At 42.0% G+C, this 21,222-nt stretch overlaps 1 protein-coding gene across 3 annotated transcripts in view; it reads right to left on the bottom strand.

Annotated features, from left to right (window-relative positions):
* The window catches only part of NISCH (nischarin), a 59,623-nt gene extending 40,028 nt beyond the window's left edge, over positions 1-19,595 (bottom strand). The window contains exons 1-4 of one of the 3 annotated variants that reach the window (XM_084633733.1): positions 19,267-19,584; positions 10,323-10,406; positions 9,243-9,425; positions 1,266-1,314 (exon numbers count right to left, since the gene is read on the bottom strand). In XM_084633733.1, the coding sequence (XP_084489859.1) occupies positions 1,266-1,314; positions 9,243-9,425; positions 10,323-10,406; positions 19,267-19,353 (403 nt within the window). In that variant the 5' untranslated portion in view covers positions 19,354-19,584. Of the gene's footprint in view, positions 1-1,265; positions 1,315-9,242; positions 9,426-10,322; positions 10,407-19,266 lie in introns of all 3 variants that reach the window. The other 2 variants (XM_084633734.1, XM_084633735.1) reach the window with 2 other exon arrangements.
* Positions 19,596-21,222: the final 1,627 nt, after the last annotated feature.

Genomic DNA, 21,222 nt, shown 5'->3' on the forward strand with positions numbered 1-21,222 from the left:
CTCTAGTACCCTTATTTTGGACTGTTCTTCAAATAGTAAGAAATAGCATCAGATTGTCAGCCCTCATGGACACCTGAAAATTCTATCCTTTATCTAGCCAATAAACTACAAATACACTAATCTGGAATTGTTAGCATTACTCCTCTCACTCAGATGCAGCAATTAGACATTAGGAACAGGACAGGCATCAGTTTTCATAATAAACATTATAAATTATGGATGGGATTTCCAAAAGCACTCAATGATTCTCACCCCCACCCTGCCTTAATGGGAGCAGAGGAAGGCCAGCTGCTGACGACTTTGGAAATCTCATCCTAAGTGCTGAAGTTACAGACTAATGCCAGGTTCTGCTTTGCTACTGGTACATCAGTGTAAACCTAGAGCAACTCCGTTGATGCTAATGAGGTGGCACTTACTGCAAGTCAGGATACAACTTTGTCCTGTAACTATTATTTTAAAGAGTTCCACAATTTTCTTAATACTCCCTTTGAAACGGTTTTACAATTTCGTAAGTTCCCTTCTGCTGCAATAGTGACCAGCTCCATCAGCAGCATAAGCATAACTCACTACACTAATGGAAAAGACATTCAGTCTCCAAGTCTCAGGAAAGAATGCCTTTAAACAAGCTGACTAGGATGCATTCACGATACTATAATTATGAGGTTAACTAAGCTATTAAGTTAGAAGTACAAAATAGCCATAAATTTACGTACAGTGAACAAATTAAGTTTTAATTCAGCTTATGCTAAAATAATATTAATTAATGTGGAAAAAACTTATGTGCAAGTTGCAAGAGGAAGCGTTGGAATAATATGTCATGTCAAGAGGTATGATGAAAGTTTCCTGACGAGGGCACCCTGGGCTCATCATATAAGAGTTCTGAGTTTGGGAGAAGTTTCAGTAAGTCCATTCCAAGAGCCGGGGAGAGCAGACTCATGGTAGTGTCTATTTACTGCATTTCCACATTGCTATTGAGAGCATCTTTACAATCCAGCATTGACAATGGTTTGAGCATTGCTCAAACCAAAATCATCTGTCCATAAGGAGCACGCAGTAGGGAAGAGTTGATAGCAAGAGAGAGGGGAGAAGAGCAAAAAAGCACCAAAGAAAACATGATCCACAACATTCAAAAGGAAAATCTATATCTGGCTGTCTGGAGACATGTCATTTCATGTATATTCATATGCAATATAATTTTAAGAAAATTTGCATACCAAATACACGCTATTGTTCTCTGTTAAATTCTAGGCAACTCATTACAGTACCTCTGTGAAAGAGCTCTTCAGCCAACGCAGCTGTGATCCCATTGATTTCCTGCAAAGAACAAACCACTGTAACTGACAAATTCAAATGTTTTCTATTCTTCAAATGTTTAACACTTCTGACATTTATCAGAAATCTCCCTTTCCTGCCATAATTGAAGATCTTCAGAAATATCTTAAAAAATGAAATATTGAGATCATAATTATATCTTGTGGATTTTTTAGAATACTAAAGTCACTAAGGAAATAACCTGCAATAATTTTGAAAATTAAAATAGTCAAATTAGATAGAGAGCATTAGACTACAGGTAAATAGGCACATTCTTAACTAGATGTCTTTACTCTTTTAAATGCAACAGACGCTAGAATAAATATTACCAAGAATATTAGCACTACTTGAAAGTAAGCTAACTCCTTAAACAAGTTTTAGTAACCACTCAATGCTGAGAAATGGCAAGACGACTATTTTGAAAAGAGGTCTTGGAATAAGCTATTCATTTATTAAACATTCAAGAGTTCCTCTCCTATGTCAGACAGACTGCATGCCGCTAACATGGAAAATATGCTTTCTTTCGCTTGCACAGGTGTGAAGAAAAGGATAGCTATAGAAAAGGCAATTAAATTCATTCCTCTAGACTTTTCTTCAACATATTTGCTTTTTGACAGCATAAATGCTATGCCACCACCTCCTGCTCTGGCATCACCATTAATGCAGCCCCAGGAGTCAACAGGTAGATGTGTAGACAACTTTGGAAAGGAAGATGAGGGCAAAAAAATTTCAATAGAGGGATGTCAACACTTCTGCCTCCCCAAGTCCATAGAGGAGGTGAATGAAAGGCACCAAGATGAGAATGAAATATTTCCCACCCACGATGAGCAACGGTCCTATGGAAATTCAGAGGCTGTTTTGGACACAATGCAATAGTAATAAGATAATTCTTGTATTGATTCTGTTCGACACAAAGAAAGCCCTGCCAAAACAGTATCCAAAGTAAACATTCATGCAATGGTTAATCTTAACCTTGAAATACTCAGCTCATTTATAATGGAGGAAGCAACAGAAGTCAAATAATTCTTAATTCAGTACTCAACCAGAAGTTTACTTTGTCCACAGACAGCTCTAATGCTTCATAACAAGGGGATAAAGACAAGAAGAGTTCATCAGTTGTCCATCAGCTATACACTACTTTGCTCATTTATTGAAGCAAGTATTTTAGAAAATATGATCCTAAAATATAAACTGAACTTAAACTACACTGAGTATGGATGAGCCTAAAATGTTCAAACCAAATAAACTTAGGATAAAAAGCTACAAAAACTACATTCTAAAAAATAATTCAGTGCTACAGAATTGTTCTTGCTCCTGTTTTAAATGAACAAATTATAACAGTAATTCTTAGCACACATGCACTTGATGACAAAGCTGTACAAACACCAGTTAATCCTCACCACCTCACTGGTAATGTAGGAGAGTAAGTTTTTCCATCCGTAAGATATGAACAAGTTAAATGACTTTGCCAAAGGCCACATAGCAATCAGCTTGTGGGTAAAGAGTCCCTCTTCCTACAGCAGACCCGGGAGGTGGTAAAACAAATCTCTGTCTCTAGCACTGCTCTAATCATATTTCTATTTGTCTAGTTCACAGCAGTCTTCTGTTCACAGGATCGGTTTTCAGCTACACTTCCAGGAGCACCCATCCTCTTTTCTTTGCTACAAGATTTTGTAAGTATAGCAGAGGAGACAATTCAGGTGTCAAAAGTAAGTACAGGACTGTGCAACAAGTTTCTCTATGGATACAAATTCTATGCTTGAGTAATAAGAGTATAGCAGTAGGAATATACTACCAACTGCCTGACAAGAATGGCAATGGTGATTGTAAAATGCTAAGGGATATTAGAGGGACTACAAAAACAGCAAACCCAATAATGGGTGATTTCAACTATCCCCACATTGACTGGGTACATGACACCTTAAGAAGAGATGCAGAGATAAAATGTCTAGACACCATTAATAAAAGCTCCTTGGAACAGCTAGACCTGGAACCTGCAAGTGTAGAGGCAATTCTTAATTTAGTCTTAAGTGGTACACAGGTTCTGGTCCAAGAGGTGAAAACAGCTGAACCACTTAGTAAGAGCGACCATAATGTAATTAAATTTAACATCCTTGTATGGAGGAAAATACCAAAGAAACCCACCACCGTAGCATTTAACTTCACAAAGAGGAACTACACAAAAATGAGGAAGCTAGTTAAACGGAAATTAAAAGGAACAGTGACATAAGTGAAATGCCTGGAAGCTGCATGGAAACTTTTTAAAAACATTGTAATACAGGCTTAAACTAAATGTATATCCCAAATTATAAAACACAGTAAAAATGCCACCATGGCTAAAAAGAGTAAAAGAGGTGAGAAGAGACAAAAAGACATCCTTTAAAGTTTGGAAGTCAAATCCTACTGAGGAAAATAGAAAGGAGCATAAACTCTGACAAGTCAATAGTAAAAGTATAATTAGGTAGGCCAAAAAAGAATTTGAAGAGGAACTAGCAAAAGATGCAAAAACTAACAGCAAAAAAAATTTTTTTAAGTACATCAGAAACAGGAACCCAGTGCAGCTACAGGACTATCAAGGTGCTAAAGGAGCACTCAAGGAAGACTAGGTCATTGCAAAGAAGCTAAATTAATTCTTTGAATCCATCTTCACTGCAGAGGATGCGAGGGAGATTCCCACATCCTTTTAATTGATAAATTAAACAGCAGTAAGTCACCAGGACCAGATGGGATTCACCCAAGAGTTCTGAAGGAACTCAAACACCAAATTAAAACAATGAGGAGTCCGGTGGCACCTTAAAGACTACCAGATTTATTTGGGCATAAGCTTTCGTGGGTAAAAAACCACTTCTACAGATGCATGGAGTGAAAATTACAGATACAAGCATAAATATACTGGAACATACTTATGGTTGTACCTGTAATTTTCACTCCATGTGGACAAGGATGATCCAGTGGATATAGTATACACCAGGGGTTCTCTAACTGGGGGTTGGGACCCCTCAGGGGGTAGCAAGATTATTACAAGCGGGGCGTCGCAAGATGTCAGCCTCCACCCCAAACCCCGCTTTGCATCCAGCATTTATAATGGTGTTAAATATATTAAAAAGTGTTTTTAATTTATAAGAGGGTATGTGGGGGGGGGGTCACATTCATAGGCTTGCTATTTGAAAGGGGTTACCAGTACAAAAGTTTGAGAACCACTGGTATACACAGACTTGCAGAAAGCCTTTGACAAGGTTCCTCACCAAAGGCTCTTAACCAAAGTAAGCAGTCATGGGATAAGAGGGAAGGTCCTCTCATAGATCAGTAACTGGTTAAAAGATAAGAAACAAAGGGTAGGAATAAATGGTCAGTTTTCACAATGGAGAGTGGTAACTAGCGGGGTCCACCAACGATCTGTACAGGGACCAGTGCTGTTCAACACATTTATAAATGATCTAGAAAAAGGGGTAAACAGTGAGGTGGCAAAGTTTGCAGATTATAAAAAATTACTCAAGATACTTAAGTCCAAAGCTGACTGCCAAGAGGTCCAAAAAGATCTTACAAAACTGGATATCTGGGCAACAAAATGGCAGATGAAATTCAATTTTCATAAATGCAAAGCAATGCACACTGGAAAACAATCTCAATTATACATACAAAATGATGGGGAGTCTAAATTAAAGGTTACTACTCAAGAAAGAGATCTTTGAGTCATCGTGGACAGTTCTCTGAAAACATCTGCTCAGTATGCTGCGACAGTCACATAAAGCTAACAATGTTAAGGACCATTAGGAGAAAGGAATAGAAAATAAGACAAAATATATCACTATATAAATCCATGGTACACCCACATCTTGAATACTACGTGCTGTGCAGGTTGCCCTATTTCAGAAAAAGATATATTAGAATTGGAAAAAGTACAGAAGGGCAACAAAAATTATTAGAGATATGGAACATCTTCCATATGGGCAGAAATTAAAAAGACTGGGACTGTTCAGTTTAGAAAAGAGACGACGGGGGGGGGTGGTATGATAGAGGTGTATAAAATCATGAATGGTATGGAGGAAGGAATAAGGAAGTGTTATTTACCCCTTCACTTAACACACAAACCAGGAATCACCCAATGAAATTAATAGGTGACAGGATTAAAACAAACATAAGAAAGTAATTTTTCATACAATGTTCAGTCAACCTTTGGAACGCATTGCCAGGGAAAGTTGTGAAGGCCAGAAACATAACTGGGTTCAAACAAAAATTAGATAAGTTTATGAAGGATAGGTCCATCAATGCCTATGAGCCATGCTACTCACAGACATAAACCCATGCTCTGAGTGTCCCCAAACATTTAACTGCCAGAAGCTGGGACTGGAAGACAGAGGATGTATCACTCAACAATTGCCCTATTCTCTGTTCATTCCCTCTGTAGCATCTGGCACCAGCCACTGTCAGAAGACAGGATACTGGGCTAGACTGACCATTGGTCTGACTCAGCATGGCCATTCTTATGTTATAGAATCATAGGACTGGAAGGGACCTCGAGAGGTCATCTAGTCCAGTACCCTGCACTCATGGCAGTACTAAATATTATCTAGACCATCCCTAACAGGTGTTTGTCTACCCTGCTCTTAAAAATCTCCAGTGATGGAGATTCCACAACCTCCATAGGCAATTTATTACAGTGCTTAACCACCCTGACAGTTAGGAAGTTTTCCCTAATGTCCAACCTAAACCTCCTTTGCTGCAATTAAAGCCCATTGCTTCTTGTCCTATCCTCAGAGGTTAACAACAACACCTCTTCTCCCTCCTCCTTGTAACAACCTTTTATGTATTTGAAAACTGTAATGATGTCCCCTCTCAGTCTTCTTTTCCAGACAAAAACAAACCCCTTTTTTTCAACCTTCCCTCAAAGGTCATGTTTCTAGACCTTTAACCATTTTTGTTGCTGTTCTCTGCACTTTTTCCAATTTGTCCACATCTTTCCTGAAATGTGGTGCCAAAACTGGACACAATACTCCAGTTGAGACCTAATCAATGTGGACTAGAGTGGAAGTATTACTTCTCATGTCTTGTGAACTACACTCCTGCTAATACATCCCAGAATGATGTTCTCTTTTTTTGCAACACTGTTACACTGTTGACTCCTATTTTGCTTGTGGTCCACTATGACCCCCAGATCCCTTTCCACAGTACTCCTTCCTAAGCAGTCATCATGTTCTTAAAGCCTGCTGCAGGGTATTTTTATTTAGCAGAATTGCTAAGTTAATATTTAGGGGTTTTTGATGTGTAACTAACGCAAATATTTGAAAGTATTCTAGAACATCCAAAAAGATTTTATGAGTTCATACATCAACCCAGATTTGCCTACTGGGAAAAGAGGTATAATTTAAGCAGCACTGCACTTTGCTGCTAATACACAAGTACTATCCAAAGACAGAATGATTTCTAGCTAGCTAACCCCAGTTCTAATATTTTTTAAATAAAGATAAGTGGATGAATATGTAGCAGTAAGTAAGTTTCAATGAGCTGGGTTTGGATATATTCCAGACACAAAGGAGAAAGTAATCTAGCACAAGAGTAGAGGACAGGGGGTTGGGGCTCCAAGTCCTCTTCTCACCTCTAGCACTGACTTGCCAGATGGTCATCGGAAAGTCTCAACCTCTGTCCCTAAGTTTGAACAACTGTAAAATGTTATTACAATGCCTTTCTCATTAGGTATACTTAGGCTTGGAAGGATTAGATTGCTATTGGTAAATGTCAATAAATGCTGATTTCAGCATACAAATAGAAACCGAGGAAAAACTACTACCCTAGATAATAACTGAAATGTACAGACAGGCAAAGGAAGAAAAGTGCTGCTTGAGAACTTATTCGAGTTTGATTGAAGGATATTTATTTTGTATATTTTGATATGTAATGTTGACAAGTTGTGTATTAACAGCTATAAAGCTTTAAAACTTTTTGAATCTTATCTACTGTCAGTAAATTGTCTGACCCCTCTTACATATTCCCCCCATAATTTCTCACAACTGTGAAAATTTAAATAGAAAAAAAATGCTTAAAAATAAACATCCTTATTATGTCAAAATTACAAAAAAATAAAAATCTAATTCTCACAAGTCTAGGTATAGTAAGGTTTGTAAAGCACTCTAAATCCTGAAGTACTCTGAATTAAATTATTAGCTTTCATGCTAAACCAAAAATCAATTTAAACAGAGTATTACACATGCTGTTACAGTTGAGATGCTCAATGTCAGACACGTAAGGTTGACTTTCAGAGGTGTGGGGCAAGCACAATTTCAGCAGCAGTTACAGGTATATGCACCTTTGAAATTCACACCTCATAGTATCTTAAATTGGGCAGCCACAGTTAAGAAACAAAAACAATGTGTATTTAGATCTAGAAGTCTGCCTAAATATGCTATTTTCCAAATCAATACTTTTTTGAAGGGGGAGAATATAGGTTAAATTGCCTACACAATAATGCTTTGCACGTCCTCTATATAAGTACGTCCATTTGAAATCAAACGCCTTCCAAAACATTAATGGATCAAAGTATTAACCCCCATTATACAGATAGGGAAACTAAAGTACAGGGAAATTAAGTGACTTGCTCTTGGTCACACAAGAAGCCTGTGCAGAGTCAAACTAGAACCCAGAGCTATCTCCTAATCTTGTATTTTAAACACTATGCCATGTCACTATGTAGTTATATTTTTAAAAGTTGTCATTTAATTTAAACTAGTTCTTCTCCTCAAAATGACAGATCAATAGCAATAATGTGAAACAAACCCTCTATTTATTCAAGTCAACCTTTATAAACTCATGATCACATTATGTGTTTTGAAATGGTTTTTACTTCAGTCAGTAAAGCTTATTCAACATACTGAACTGATCATTTGTGACTCAATTCCAAAACATCTGGATTGAACTATAATTAATGCTAGGTTTTTGTCATGGATAGTTTTAGTAAAAGTCATGGACAGGTCATGGGCAATAAACAAAAACTCATGGAAGCCCGTGACCTGTCCCTGACTTTCACTAAAAATATCCCTGACAAAAGGGATAAGTGGATTCAGCACCCACTGCTGTTGGGGCTCGTGGATCCCTCAATGCCAGAGATTCCATGACTTCCATTACCTCTGTGACATAATCATAGCCTTAACTATAACGATCCACCCCATCACATATCCATCCATTTAAAGCAATTACTACTTTTCCTTCCTGCTCAAACCCCAATGCATATTCCTCTTTGTAATGTCTGCTTATCCTTACAACACAACAGCATGCTACAAAAAGGAGAAACCCAATCACAAAAGATGAATGAACCATTTTCAATCTGTGAATCACAATAAGAAGTTATTGCGTCTTACCTCAAACATTCTCTGCTATAATATTCTACCTGCTGTGTAGAGATATTTCTCTAGAGGCCACTCCATCAGTATGTTTTCCTGGAGAGAGACCATTTTTCTTCATTTGGCCTACTGGAAGCTGTCTTAATATGAACCACAGTTCTAACCACTAATCATTAAGCAGGGGTTGCGTTCAATTACATAATGTTCCTTTTGAGACCTAACAATATTGATTTCAGATAAACAATTAATGCAACTGCAGATTCATTCAGAAGCACCAGAGTATCCCTCCAACACATGTTTTATGTCAAAGGCCCTGTCCACATTATTTGCTAGCACAGTTTCAATGACAGTAGGGATAGCATCAAAGATTTCACTGGAAAAGCTCATTCTATGGCCTAACTTTTTATGTTGCCCAAATCCTGAAAAGGGAGTGATTTTAAAGCTATTTTGTTTAATCACATAAAAAAAAACCCAAGCTACTCAAAATTAGGGTGTGAACTTTCACTAGACTCCTGCTCTACTCATTGACTCAAATGGGCAAGATATCACAGTGAGAGGGCACTTTATAAATACCTAGATAGCTAGGATGCAACTCACATATAAATGAAAATGTAAGAAGTGTGACAACAATTTGGGTGCAGCAATGGGGAACTTGATCAGAAGCATTTGTAGGTAAACTTCTAATTCCTTCTCTCTTTTCTCCACCAGACTTTTGGAATTTTTCCCAATAATCTTCTTGGGAGGCAGCAGGTTTTTATCTATCTTCTTTTCTGAAACAAGCTGTAGAAACAGCAATATTACAAGTTATTACCTGAAATAGTTTTTGATCTTGCAAGAAGGATGCAATATTGTACAACTTAAGATATTAAGAGAATGTTTTCTTTTTTCTTGTAACATTTCTCTGAAACTGCAGTTACTTCAAAAGGTTTGGCTTCTTATCTCAATTTCTATAAATTTCAGGCAGATTTTTTTGGAGGGAGTTAAGAATATTAGAACATGAAAACAACCACAGTAAGTTTAACAATAATAAGTATATTTTATTTTGGCACTCACTGTGTGCAAACTTTTGAACGTCAACCCTCCCCAGCCTCCCCAAAAACATTAAGTACAACCACCAGCATTGTTCCACAAGACCAGGGATAGTTAATTGGCGGACCACGGGACAAATCCAGACTGCCAGATGCTTTTGAATGGACCACAAAATCTTTTTATTTACTTATTATTGCAGTGTGAAATATGTTTCTCTGGAGTCTGGACCTTGAATTCCATATTTCGATATTGCTGTTTAAATCAGTACAGGTTGGTAGGTATTAGAAATTACTATCCAATGGCTGCTCATTAGTAACCCACATGAAGCAAGTCTTTGGTCTGAAACCGGCTTCTGGTGAACAGATCACATATGGCACTCTCAGCCAAGAGTGTAAGGATTAGAGTCTGCAGGGCTGGTTCTAGGGTTTGGTGACAGGCAGATGCTAACTTCCAAGGGGCGCAATAATGCTTTTGTTTATTTGGTTTTGCTTTGCACTAATTGAGCAGGTTTGCTACATCCCAAAGGCCAAATATCCCTTCCTTTTAAAAAAAATATATAAAGTATGTCAGTAAGCTTGTGCTATGGAGCAGGATTTGACAAGTTATTTATTTTGCAAGAGCTCAAGACCACAGACTTCTGATCTTTACCTTTTCATGCAAGTCATGGAAGTCACTGTAACGATGTTTGACTGTCCACTGATGACTCCCAACACTGACTTGAATAATGTATACCTAAAGAAAGCAAACAGCAGAGTAAGGCACTTGAGGAGCATTTAAACTCAGCTACCATTTATCTGTATGATTTAAAGGTGAACCACAAATATTTCAAAATCCCACCTCTTTCTGCACTATGCTCTGAACATTGCCTCCAGCCAGGATAAAAGGTTCTTCAGAAGCACCTCTCCCAACTCTAAAAGCTAACATCTCTCCTCCAGATCTACCAAAATCATGCCCAGTGTGACAACTTAGCATACACCATGTACAGACTTCACAGCTACCATGAAACTCCAGCAGAGCTCCTAAGCAAGTCCATTTAATGATTTTTCAGTTTTTTAAATAACTGTATTCCCTTTGAGGGTATAGAAACTGAGAAGCCAGACAAGATAAACAGAATTACTCAAGGCCCAATGACCTTGCTCCGGGCTATGACAGAGCTTCATGGCAAGTGTGACTGTGCATGAATGGCTATTACAGTTAAGCTGGAAGCAACTGACATCGGGAGACCCAAAAACTATTTTATTATGGATGTGCTGAATAGGTGAACCTTAAGATTTTCATTTGCAGATGACCTTTTAAAGCCACACTGACTGGTTCTAAAGGAAACTCTCAATCTACCTTCTGATGGATTGGAAGGAAGCCATCATGATGAAACCTGGAAGGTGTTGGAGGAAGATAAAAGGGGCAGCAGAGGTGAACCCTGAACCAACAGAGCCAACCTCCATGTGTACAACAATGGGAAAACACAAAATTTAAGGCACCACATTGTTTAACCTTCTTCTGCGATGTGCATGAAGTGAATAATCAGCTGATCAGCGAGCCCTGAAATCACTTGATATAATCAGGAATGTGGAAGAGATGGCAGGCCACGGGGTCCCATTTCACAGCTGTTGTAACTCAATGAAACAGTTCTATCACTAATCACATTTGAAAAAAAAATTACTCATGATCAGTTTTCAAATCTTCTTAATAAATGAAGAATGCCTTTGTTTTATGTAATCAACCCAGAAGACTAGCATACAGGATATCAAAATAGGCTACAATTTAACACTTTAAAAGTGGTCAAAGACACTTAATTGTTCATGAAACATCAGAATGTATATGTTAGTATGCTGCAGGAAAAATGAGGTCTACAACAGAATGCAATCAAGAAGTCTACCTAGTGCACAGCAGCTGCTACTGAAAACATTGCTTGGGTGTTTGAAGCACAGTAACGAAAAGACAGAAGTTAGGTCAAACAAAGAATTACAAATTCACCTGAGTACTGAGTCCAATTATGAAGTCTCAAAGGGCATGGTGGAACTTGCGCTCCATGAGAAACTGCAAAGCACAGGTCTACACATAAAACACTGCACAGGTCTACACTACAGTTGCACCACTGCAGTGCTTAAGTAAAGATGCTTCTACGCTGACTCGGTGTAGTTAATCCACCTCCACGAGAGGTGGTAGCTATGTCGACAGGAGAAGCTCTTTCACCAACATAGCACTGTCTACACTGGGGGTTAGGTCAGTATAACTGTTCCTCAGGGGCGTGGATTTGACTAATCTAATTGCCTTCTATGATGAGATAACTGGCTCTGTGGATGAGGGGAAAGCAGTGGACGTGTTATTCCTTGACTTTAGCAAAACTTTTGACACAGTATCCCACAGTATTCTTCCCAGCAAGTTAAAGTAGTATGGGCTGGATGAATGGACTATAAGGTGGATAGAAAGCTGGCTAGATTGTCGGGCTCAATGGGTAGTGATCAATGGTTCCATGTCTAGTTGGCAGCCGGTATCAAGTGGAGTGCCCCAAGGGTCGGTCCTGGGGCTGGTTTTGTTCAACATCTTTCTCAATGATCTGGATGATGGGATTAATTGCACCCACAGCAAGTTTGCAGATGACACTAAACTGGGAGGAGAGGTAGATACGCTGGAGGGTAGGGATAGGATACAGAGGGACCTAGACAAATTAGAGGATTGGGCCAAAAGAAATCTGATGAGGTTCAACAAGGACAAGTGCAGAGTCCTGCACTTAGGACGGAAGAATCCCATGCACCGCTACAAACTAGGGATGAAATGGCTAGGCAGCAGTTCTGCAGAAAAGGACCTAGGGGTTACAGTGGACAAGAAGCTGGATATGAGTCAACAGTGTGCCCCTTGTTGCCAAGAAGGCCAATGGCATTTTGGGATGTATAAGTAGGGGCATTGCCAGCAGATCGAGCGACATGATCGTTCCCCTCTATTCGAGATTGGTGAGGCCTCATCTGGAGTACTGTGTCCAGTTTTGGGCCACACACTACAAGGATGTGGAAAAATTGGAAAGCGTCCAGCGGAGGGCAACAAAAATGATTAGGGGACTGGAACACATGACTTATGGGGAGAGGCTGAGGGAACTGGGATCGTTTAGTCTGCAGAAGAGAAGAATGAGGGGAGATTTGATAGCTGCTTTCAACTACCTGAAAGGGGGTTCCAAAGAGGATGGATCTAGACTGTTCTCAGTGGTACCAGATGACAGAACAAGGAGTAATGGTCTCAAGTTGCAGTGGGAGAGGTTTAGGTTGGATATTAGGAAAAACTTTTTCACTAGGAGGGTGGTGAAGCACTGGAATGTGTTACCGAGGGAGGTGCTGGAATCTCTTTCCTTTGAGGTTTTTAAGGTCAGGCTTGACAAAGCCCTGGCTGGGATGATTTAGTTGGGGATTGGTCCTGCTTTGAGCAGGGGGTTGGACTAGATGACCTTCTGAGGTCCCTTCCAACCCTGATATTCTATGATTTTTCACACTCCTGAGAAAGACAGTTATACCGATATAAGTCTGTAGTGCAGTGTTCTCCCTGCAAGGCCCGTGAGCCAGTGGCAGCTCCCATGGACCCCAAGTGCGGCTCCCTGTCAATCACGCTGTCCAGCAGCGCAGTGGGGCTGCAGCTAAGACAGGCTCCCTGCCTACCCTGGCTGCTCCTGGAAGTGGCCAGCAGGCCCCCGCAGCCCCAGGGGATAATAGGTGGAACAGAGGTCTCCACACGCTGCTCCTGCCTACAAGCACTGCCCCGCAACTTCCTTTGGCCGAGAACGGGGAACTGTGGCCAATGGGAATTGTGGGGGCAGTGCCTGCAGAGAGGGGCAGCATGCAGAGCCATGTGCCCCCCCAGGGGCCAGAGGGGCAAGTTGGCCCCTTTCAGGAGTGGTGTGGGGCCAGCACCCAAAGTAAGTACCACCCCCTTCAATGGGCAGGTTCTGAATAGTTCTTCCACCACCCAACCTGTAGCCTCCCGGAGCTTGCACTCCTCACCCCCTCCTGCACTCCACCCCGAGGCCCCTCCCAGAGCCAGCCCCCAATACCCCCTCCTGCACCCAAGCCCCTGCCCCCTCCCAGAGCCTGCACCCCATAACCCCTCCTGCACCCCATAACCCCTCCTGGAGCCCAAGCCCCTGCCCTGAACCCCATACCCCCTCCTGCACCCAAACACTCTGCGCCAGCCTGGAGTTCCCTCCTGCACCCAAACTCCCTCCCAGAGCTTCCACCCCTCACCCCCTCCTGCACCCCAGTCCCAAGTCCCCTCCCAGAGCCAGCCTCCCATACCCCTTCCTGCACCGCAAGCAATATTACCAATAACCGTATTATTACCATATCAACCAGCAAAGAACTCTGAGTGTTCAGCCATCTGTGACAGGTTGATGTGGCTTTCACATCGAAGGTTTTTTGTCTAAGTGGCCCCCACTTCAAAAATAGTGAAGAGCACTGCTCTAGTGTATACCTGACCTAGGACTATTCAAAAAAAACAAATTGGAGTGGTACTAATTATTAAGTATATGATTAAAACTATCAGTCCCTTCCCTATAACCTGCTCCCATATAAAAGCAAGGGGAAGACTTAATGAAAGCGGAGGGTATTAAATTTAGAACTAATAAGAGGAAATACTTTATGCAGCAAAATCAGCTTTATGAATTAACTATTATGGGAGGTTATACATTGTGGCTACATGTAAAACACAGACTGGATAATGTCTGATCAAAAATACTCGAAGTAGTCAAGCTATGGTAAAAGGTACAGTTAATCAAACGTCAAACTTCTCAATATAAACTGATAACCTGTGGCAAGGAGGAAGGAATTAGACTTTGTTCACCGTGTATTAGCACACATATACACACACCCCTAAAAGCATTAGCAACCAGAGTATTGGTGAATCACTTCACAATAATCCACACTGTCATAACTTACTCAGTAAATAGGAATAGAGCCTTGGATTTCCTGCAAAGCAATGCTTCAAAAACTGATACAGAATTAACTACCAATTGTTAAAGCAAAAATCTGATTAAAAAAAGATTTGTCAGACTAATGTTTAAAACTATTCCTAACTGATTTTGTTTGATCCCACTAATACAACAAGGCTGACTATGCTTATTATATTAAGAGTTTTCATGGGCTGTGTGTCTATCAAGCCATCTGTTGGAATGATATAAACAAAGTGAAAAAGATGACAAAATTGCATCAACCTGTAAGGTCTTGCAGACAAAAATTAACTTACTGCAAGAGACCTCTGCATACATTTTAGCCATACACAGGTTTTTCATTAAATCTCAGAACTGTTTACAACCCGACTGTTCACTGGCTTGCTCCTCTGAGCACAACTCCCACTTTGCAGGCAGTCTCATTTTACCAGATTGTTCTGTTTAGTGAGGGGTTCTGTTCCCTTTAGCATATACTAATTGTCTTGGACAGGTTAGATCCTCTTTTGTAAAGTCTTCAGTGTATCTATAGACCAGTCATTTTTTCGTGCTAATACTCTTACAGTACTGAGCACGTGTATCTCTTCATTCTTGACATGAAGCTGTTTATTCAGTCTAGTCACTTCAAGTTTTTTATTTGTTTGAAATGTTTGTATCAAAGACCAATATTTAGCATGCATAACAAATAGCTGATAAGAATTTTGATTTTTTTTTAAGGTTGATGTTGTAGTTAGGAGTTTATATCCTAGATAGAATTCCTCTCAAGCACATAAAGAAAATGTTATATTAAGTTAGTATTTCAAAAAGAACAGTATGATTTTTAACCCCATTTGCTAAAGTGAACATCAGTGCTACAGCCTGATTCCAGTTCACTTGCTCTATGTGCAAGGAAGAAAGCTGCTGGTCTCACATTAGAGACGTGAATGATTTGTACTTCCATAGCAACTTCTACCTGAGGATCTCAAAGCATAGTAAATGCTAATGAATTATGCCTAACACAATGGTGAAAATGGCAAGTACTTCCATTTTACAGAAGGAGAAACTGGGATTTGCCCGAAGTCTGGGGCAGAGGTGTGCAGATCACCAACAACTTCCAAATTTCAGACCCATAACAACCACAAAATCATATTTCCTCCCTAATAAAGCTACAAGTAGGTAAAAACTCTCTATCAATAAAAGAAGCTGCAATAATTTCCTTTAAAAAATCAAGAAAAGTATTTAGATTAAAAAACGTTTGCAATTGCCAGGAAATGCAGGAGCACATAACTCAGGGGCAATGAACCAGGTGTGTTGGGGAAACAAATGCAGTGCTAGTGGTATGAGTCCTTTCTTTAACCAGACAACCTTCAGTGAGTATCTAATAGCAATGGCTTATGTAGGAAGGACAAAGCTGTGGTATGTCTAAAGCTTAAATAGCAAGCAGAACAATACAAAGGTAGTAAAAGCAAGAGAAAGCCCTGACTTCACATTTTCGTTGATAAATGTTTTCAAAGACAAACGGCGACTCAATAGCAAGTTTAGTTTCTTTCAGGTTAGTTTAATCCTTCTTTCCATTCCTCAGCACCTGTAACAATTTCAGTGGTAATTGCCAACATCTGTTTAAGCCACCTAGAACTGTTGCCTTACCCCTGATATTTTACAGGACAAAGCTGTTACGAAGATACAGGCATTAAAATGGCTCTTTAAATTTTTCCAGTCTCTGTGACCTTCTTGAATTCAGTAGTCTCATGGAGTGGAAGAAAATAAGAAGCAGTAAGAGAAAGCAATCTGATTCTTTTAAAACCAACAACATAAAATAAAAGTTCATGCAGAAAATTCAAAGCAGAGGTGGACTTTTACCTTATTTCCCCCTTAATTTAAATGTTTAAGTTAATTCTGCATTTTTAATACAGGTGCCCCTTATTAAAACCCAGGACCAGGCCTTGGTTGTTTTTTGTTTGTCTTTCAAAGGAGAGAATTTAAAAATCACAATATAAATGCTGCCACCACTACCTTTGGATTACTAAAAGCGGAAATTGCAAAAATTCAGTTTGCTGCTTTTTTTTTTTTTTTTTACATTTTTCTCAGATTGAAAAAAAAACAATTAAGTCATTTTACTTTTGTGTAGGCTCTTTCACTTCCACGTTCTCAGTGTTGCAATGTTTGAGTTCCAAACACTCAAGACAAGTGTTTATTTTTAAAAAAATCTGTAGACTTTTAAAAAATGTACAAAAAAAAATTACTATTGGCCTTAGGTTTTATAAAAGCTTGATTTTATAAAAATTTAAATTTTAGGTCAAATCTAAGTTTACAAGTGACTGGCATTAGACTCACTATGTCCCATGCCAGAAAGCTGAAGTCCATCCATGCAGGACTGCCGCTCGGGCCCCAAGCTCCACCACCCAGGACTGATGCCAAAACCTGAGCAACTTAGCTTCACAGTGCCCGCTATGGTGTGGGGCCCCAGGCAATTACCCTTGCTACCCCCTAACACCAGCCCTGGCTTTTATATGCAGAAAAACCATTGTTGTGGAGCAGCTGGGCCATGGAGTTTTTACAGCATGTTGGGGGGGAGGGGGGGCTCAGAGAGAAAAAGGTTGAGAACCCCTGCTGTACAGGGAACACAGTGATTGCTCTTAAACAGCAAACAAATTTGCTTGTCACATCTGACTCATTGCAAAGTGTGGAAAAAATAGGGAGAATAGTCACATTACACATGTTTAAAGGGACAACACAAACCTGAAATCTAGTCAGTCTAAACAAAAAGAAAAGGAGTACTTGTGGCACCTTAGAGACTAACAAATTAATCTGAGCAGAAGCTTTCGTGAGCTACAGCTCATGATGAAGTGAGCTGTAGCTCACGAAAACTTGAGCTCAAATAAATCTGTTAGTCTCTAAGGTGCCACAAGTACTCCTTTTCTTTTTGCAAATACAGACTAACACGACTGCTACTCTGAAATCACTCTAAACAGTTACAGAATTTCAGGCACTACATCTGTCTGAGTCCTCCTGCCAATTCCTGGTTCTACACACTTGCCTATTTAAAAACTGTGTGAAGGTTCATAGATAGATTCTGGAACTAGGGATTCTGGGGATGCTGCCACACCAACTGGCTTGAAACAGTTTCTATCATATACAGGGTTTACAGTTTGGTTCAATGACTCTCAGGACCCTCACTATATAAATTGTTCCAGCACCCCTGTTCACAGAGGTAACATGAAAAAGGAGTTTTTTTCAAAAATTTCAGCTACAGTAAGCTTAGATGTACTTGTAACAATAGTAGGTAAAAAAATTTCAGAAAGAGCCATTTTTAAGTTGACTGTGTCCCTTTAAATTTTCTAAGCATTTTCAGAGCACTTCATTCTGTGGGCAGAATGAAGTTTGTGCAATCATACTGATGGATTCAGTGAGAAGAGATTGTTCTAATCACAGTAAACTAGCCTAGGAGGAGAACAAATGTTTAGTTATAGACACAGAGTAATTTAATGGACATGTGCAATTACTTTTTTTTATTTTGAACAGCTTCTTCCGGAAAAACAGACCAAGGAACTATTTTGTATAGCATAATTCCTATATACATAGTTTAGAAACAGAATTTGCGTGCTTTTAAATTCCTTCCCCAAGTTGTTGTTTAAGTAAACTCAGAAATGTCTACTGAGAATTTTAACCCCAATCACCCCCCCAAATCGTCTGATTTTCCCCAAGAAAGCTTTCAAAACTTTTCAACTAGAAGACAGGTTTAAAGTGTTTTCATTATGTCAACCATTAAAATATTTAATTTAGTCTAGGCTTAAAAGCGATCTTCCCTTACTGACAAATTCTCAGAGCAAACAGATGCTAAGAACATGATAGCCACTCATACAAATCCTGCCAAAATAAAAGGCACTGCTTTGCTCCACAGGGCTAGATTTTCAAATGAGCTCCTGGGCCAGATTTCCAAGGGCTCAGCACCAGCAATTGGGGCCAGATTTTGAAGAGTGCTCCGCCATTAGGAGCAAGGCTCATTCTCCAATGTACTGGGTACTTTTGAAAATCTGGCCCCAGGAGTAGGGACTGGGCAATTTTGAAAATTCTGCCCTTCCGTTCCCTAGGGCAGCCGAGGGAGGAGTGAAATGAGGAGGATACCCAAATTGGCCGCATCGCTATTCAAAGCCAGCACTCAGACAACTCCCTTCCTTACTCCGCGAGGAGACCCTGAGCTAAGTACTAGTGCACTGGGGGTTGTCCTGCTCCCCTCTCACCGGCCCCATCTCACCCATGGGACCTGGGGGCAACCTACTCCCCTCCCTGCCTCCCACGATCCCATTCCACCCCATGCTTGGGATGGCACCCTCGGCTGGTCCCACTCCCCGGCCCTCCAGCGTCACCCCCACACCGGCCCCCGGGGGGCGGCCCCGGCCCTCCAGCGTCACCCCCACACCGGCCCCCGGGGGGCGGCCCCGGCCCTCCAGCGTCACCCCCACACCGGCCCCCGGGGGGCGGCCCCGGCCCTCCAGCGTCACCCCCACACCGGCCCTCCAGCGTCACCCCCACACCGGCCCCCGGGGGGCGGCCCCGGCCCTCCAGCGTCACCCCCACACCGGCCCTCCAGCGTCACCCCCACACCGGCCCCCGGGGGGCGGCCCCGGCCCTCCAGCGTCACCCCCACACCGGCCACCGGCCCTCCAGCGTTAACCATTAACCGCTCACCGTGTAGCTCTCCACCAGCTCGGAGCCGAGTATCCGGGCCTCCTTGGGCGGCTCCTCACCCTCCTCCCCGGCCCCCACCGCCTCCATCCCCCGTCCCGCGGGGCGGCTGGCTGGCCGGGCTCCGGCTGCGCGGCGCTCACTCGGCCGCTCTCCTCCGCCTGGCCCCGGCAGCAGCGCCGCCTCCCCCGCCACCAACCGCCGCCGCCATGTTTGTTTGCATCCCGCTGTCTCTTCCCGGCCGCCCCAAGGCAGCGGCCCGCCCCAAGCACAGCCACTTTATTGGGAGCCTGCGCCGCCAACTGGCACACGCGAGGGGCGGGGCTTACGACCAGGCTGAGTCCGAGGCAGCGCTGGGGGCCAGGACGTAGCACTGGTGGGGGCGGAGCCTGATGCTCAAGAGGCGGGGCCTTCCGTTTGGGGGCAGTGCTATGGCTCAAAGGGCGGGGCATGCAGTTTAGGGGCGGGGCTATGGATCAGGCCAGGGTTACCTGATGTCCCAATTTTATAGGGACAGTCCCGATTTTTGGGTCTTTTTCTTATATAGGCTCCTATTACTCCCCATCCCCTGTCCTGATTTTTCACACTTGCTGTCTGGTCACCCTAGGCCAGGAGGGTTACTCATGTAAGCAGAGTCAGGATGAGCTCCACCCTGACATCTGGTGGTGAGGTGTGGCAAGTTGTGGAAAAGAACTTCAAGGGCTGATCTCATTTGCATAGGCACACCCACCCCGGCTAGCATGAGCCCATAGCTGCCCAAATGGTCACTTTGGCTGCTGTGGGATCCCCAGTGTCTCTGTTATTGGGGCAAGAAGAATAAATTGTTTTTACCCTGATTATGGGAACTGTGCTTGGGATTATGGGAACTGATGCATCCGATGAAGTGAGCTGTAGCTCACGAAAGCTTATGCTCAAATAAATTGGTTAGTCTCTAAGGTGCCACAAGTACTCCTTTTCTTTGTGCTTGGAACTGTACTGGGTCTTTTGTTATGATGGAGGGACTTGCCATCAACTAAGTAGCACTCGCTAGGCAAGGGACATGGGTTCCAAAACTCTGTGAATTGAGACAGGCTGGGGACAGGTATTTATACTTGGTGGCATGGGCCCCCATGGTGAGGGCCTTACATGATAGTTGCACTTCCTCCTCTCTCCACTGTGGAATATCAGAGCTAATGTTGATTCCATTAGGAGTCTAGTTACAGGCTGCTGAGCTGAATTCACTTTGGGTTAATGGTGCACCAGCACTGAGGCTCCCTTACTTACAAGCTGAAATCACAAAAGAGCTAAAAACTAAGAACTGAAATCACTGAGTGTTGTGTTAAGTAGTGGGGGAGCCTGAAGATATATTGTGGAGCAGTTTGTGGGACAGCTGGACCGGCTTGTGGACCGGCTGGTGGAGCAGTTCAAGGGACGGCAGGAGCTGTTTGTGGGATGCCGAGCAGAGCAGTTCATGGGACGGCGGGAGCTGCTTGTGGGACGCGGAGCCGAGCGGAGCAGTTCGTGGACTGGCTGGTGGAGTGGAGCGGAGCGGAGCACAGCCCTATGGAGCTGTGGGGCAGTCAGCTTCAGATCATGTAAGGTGCCCCTTACCTCTTCCCCTTCCCCCCCCATTTCCACCCAGGTTGGGAGGTAAAAGTCTGTAGATAAACTTTCGAACTCTGGAGCTGCCCTGACCAGGGACAGAGACTTTTGGGCCATTGGACTTTTGGGACTTTGGGTGATTTCGGGTTGCTGGACTCAAGAACCCAAGGGAAAGGACACACCCCAATTTGCTTGGGGTGGCTTTTTGCTCATGGATTGTGTTATGAATCCTGTTGGTGGTGTTTCCCCAACATGATGCCACATTGTTTCTCTCTGTGGAATAATTGTTCCTTATTAAAAGGCTTTTTTGCTACACTCAGACTCCGTGTTTGCGAGAGGGGATGTATTGCCTCTTGGAGGTGCCCAGCAGGGGTGGTA

Source organism: Lepidochelys olivacea, assembly GCF_965140295.1.
Source record: "Lepidochelys olivacea isolate rLepOli2 genome assembly, chromosome: 7".
Lineage (NCBI taxonomy): Eukaryota > Metazoa > Chordata > Testudines > Cheloniidae > Lepidochelys > Lepidochelys olivacea.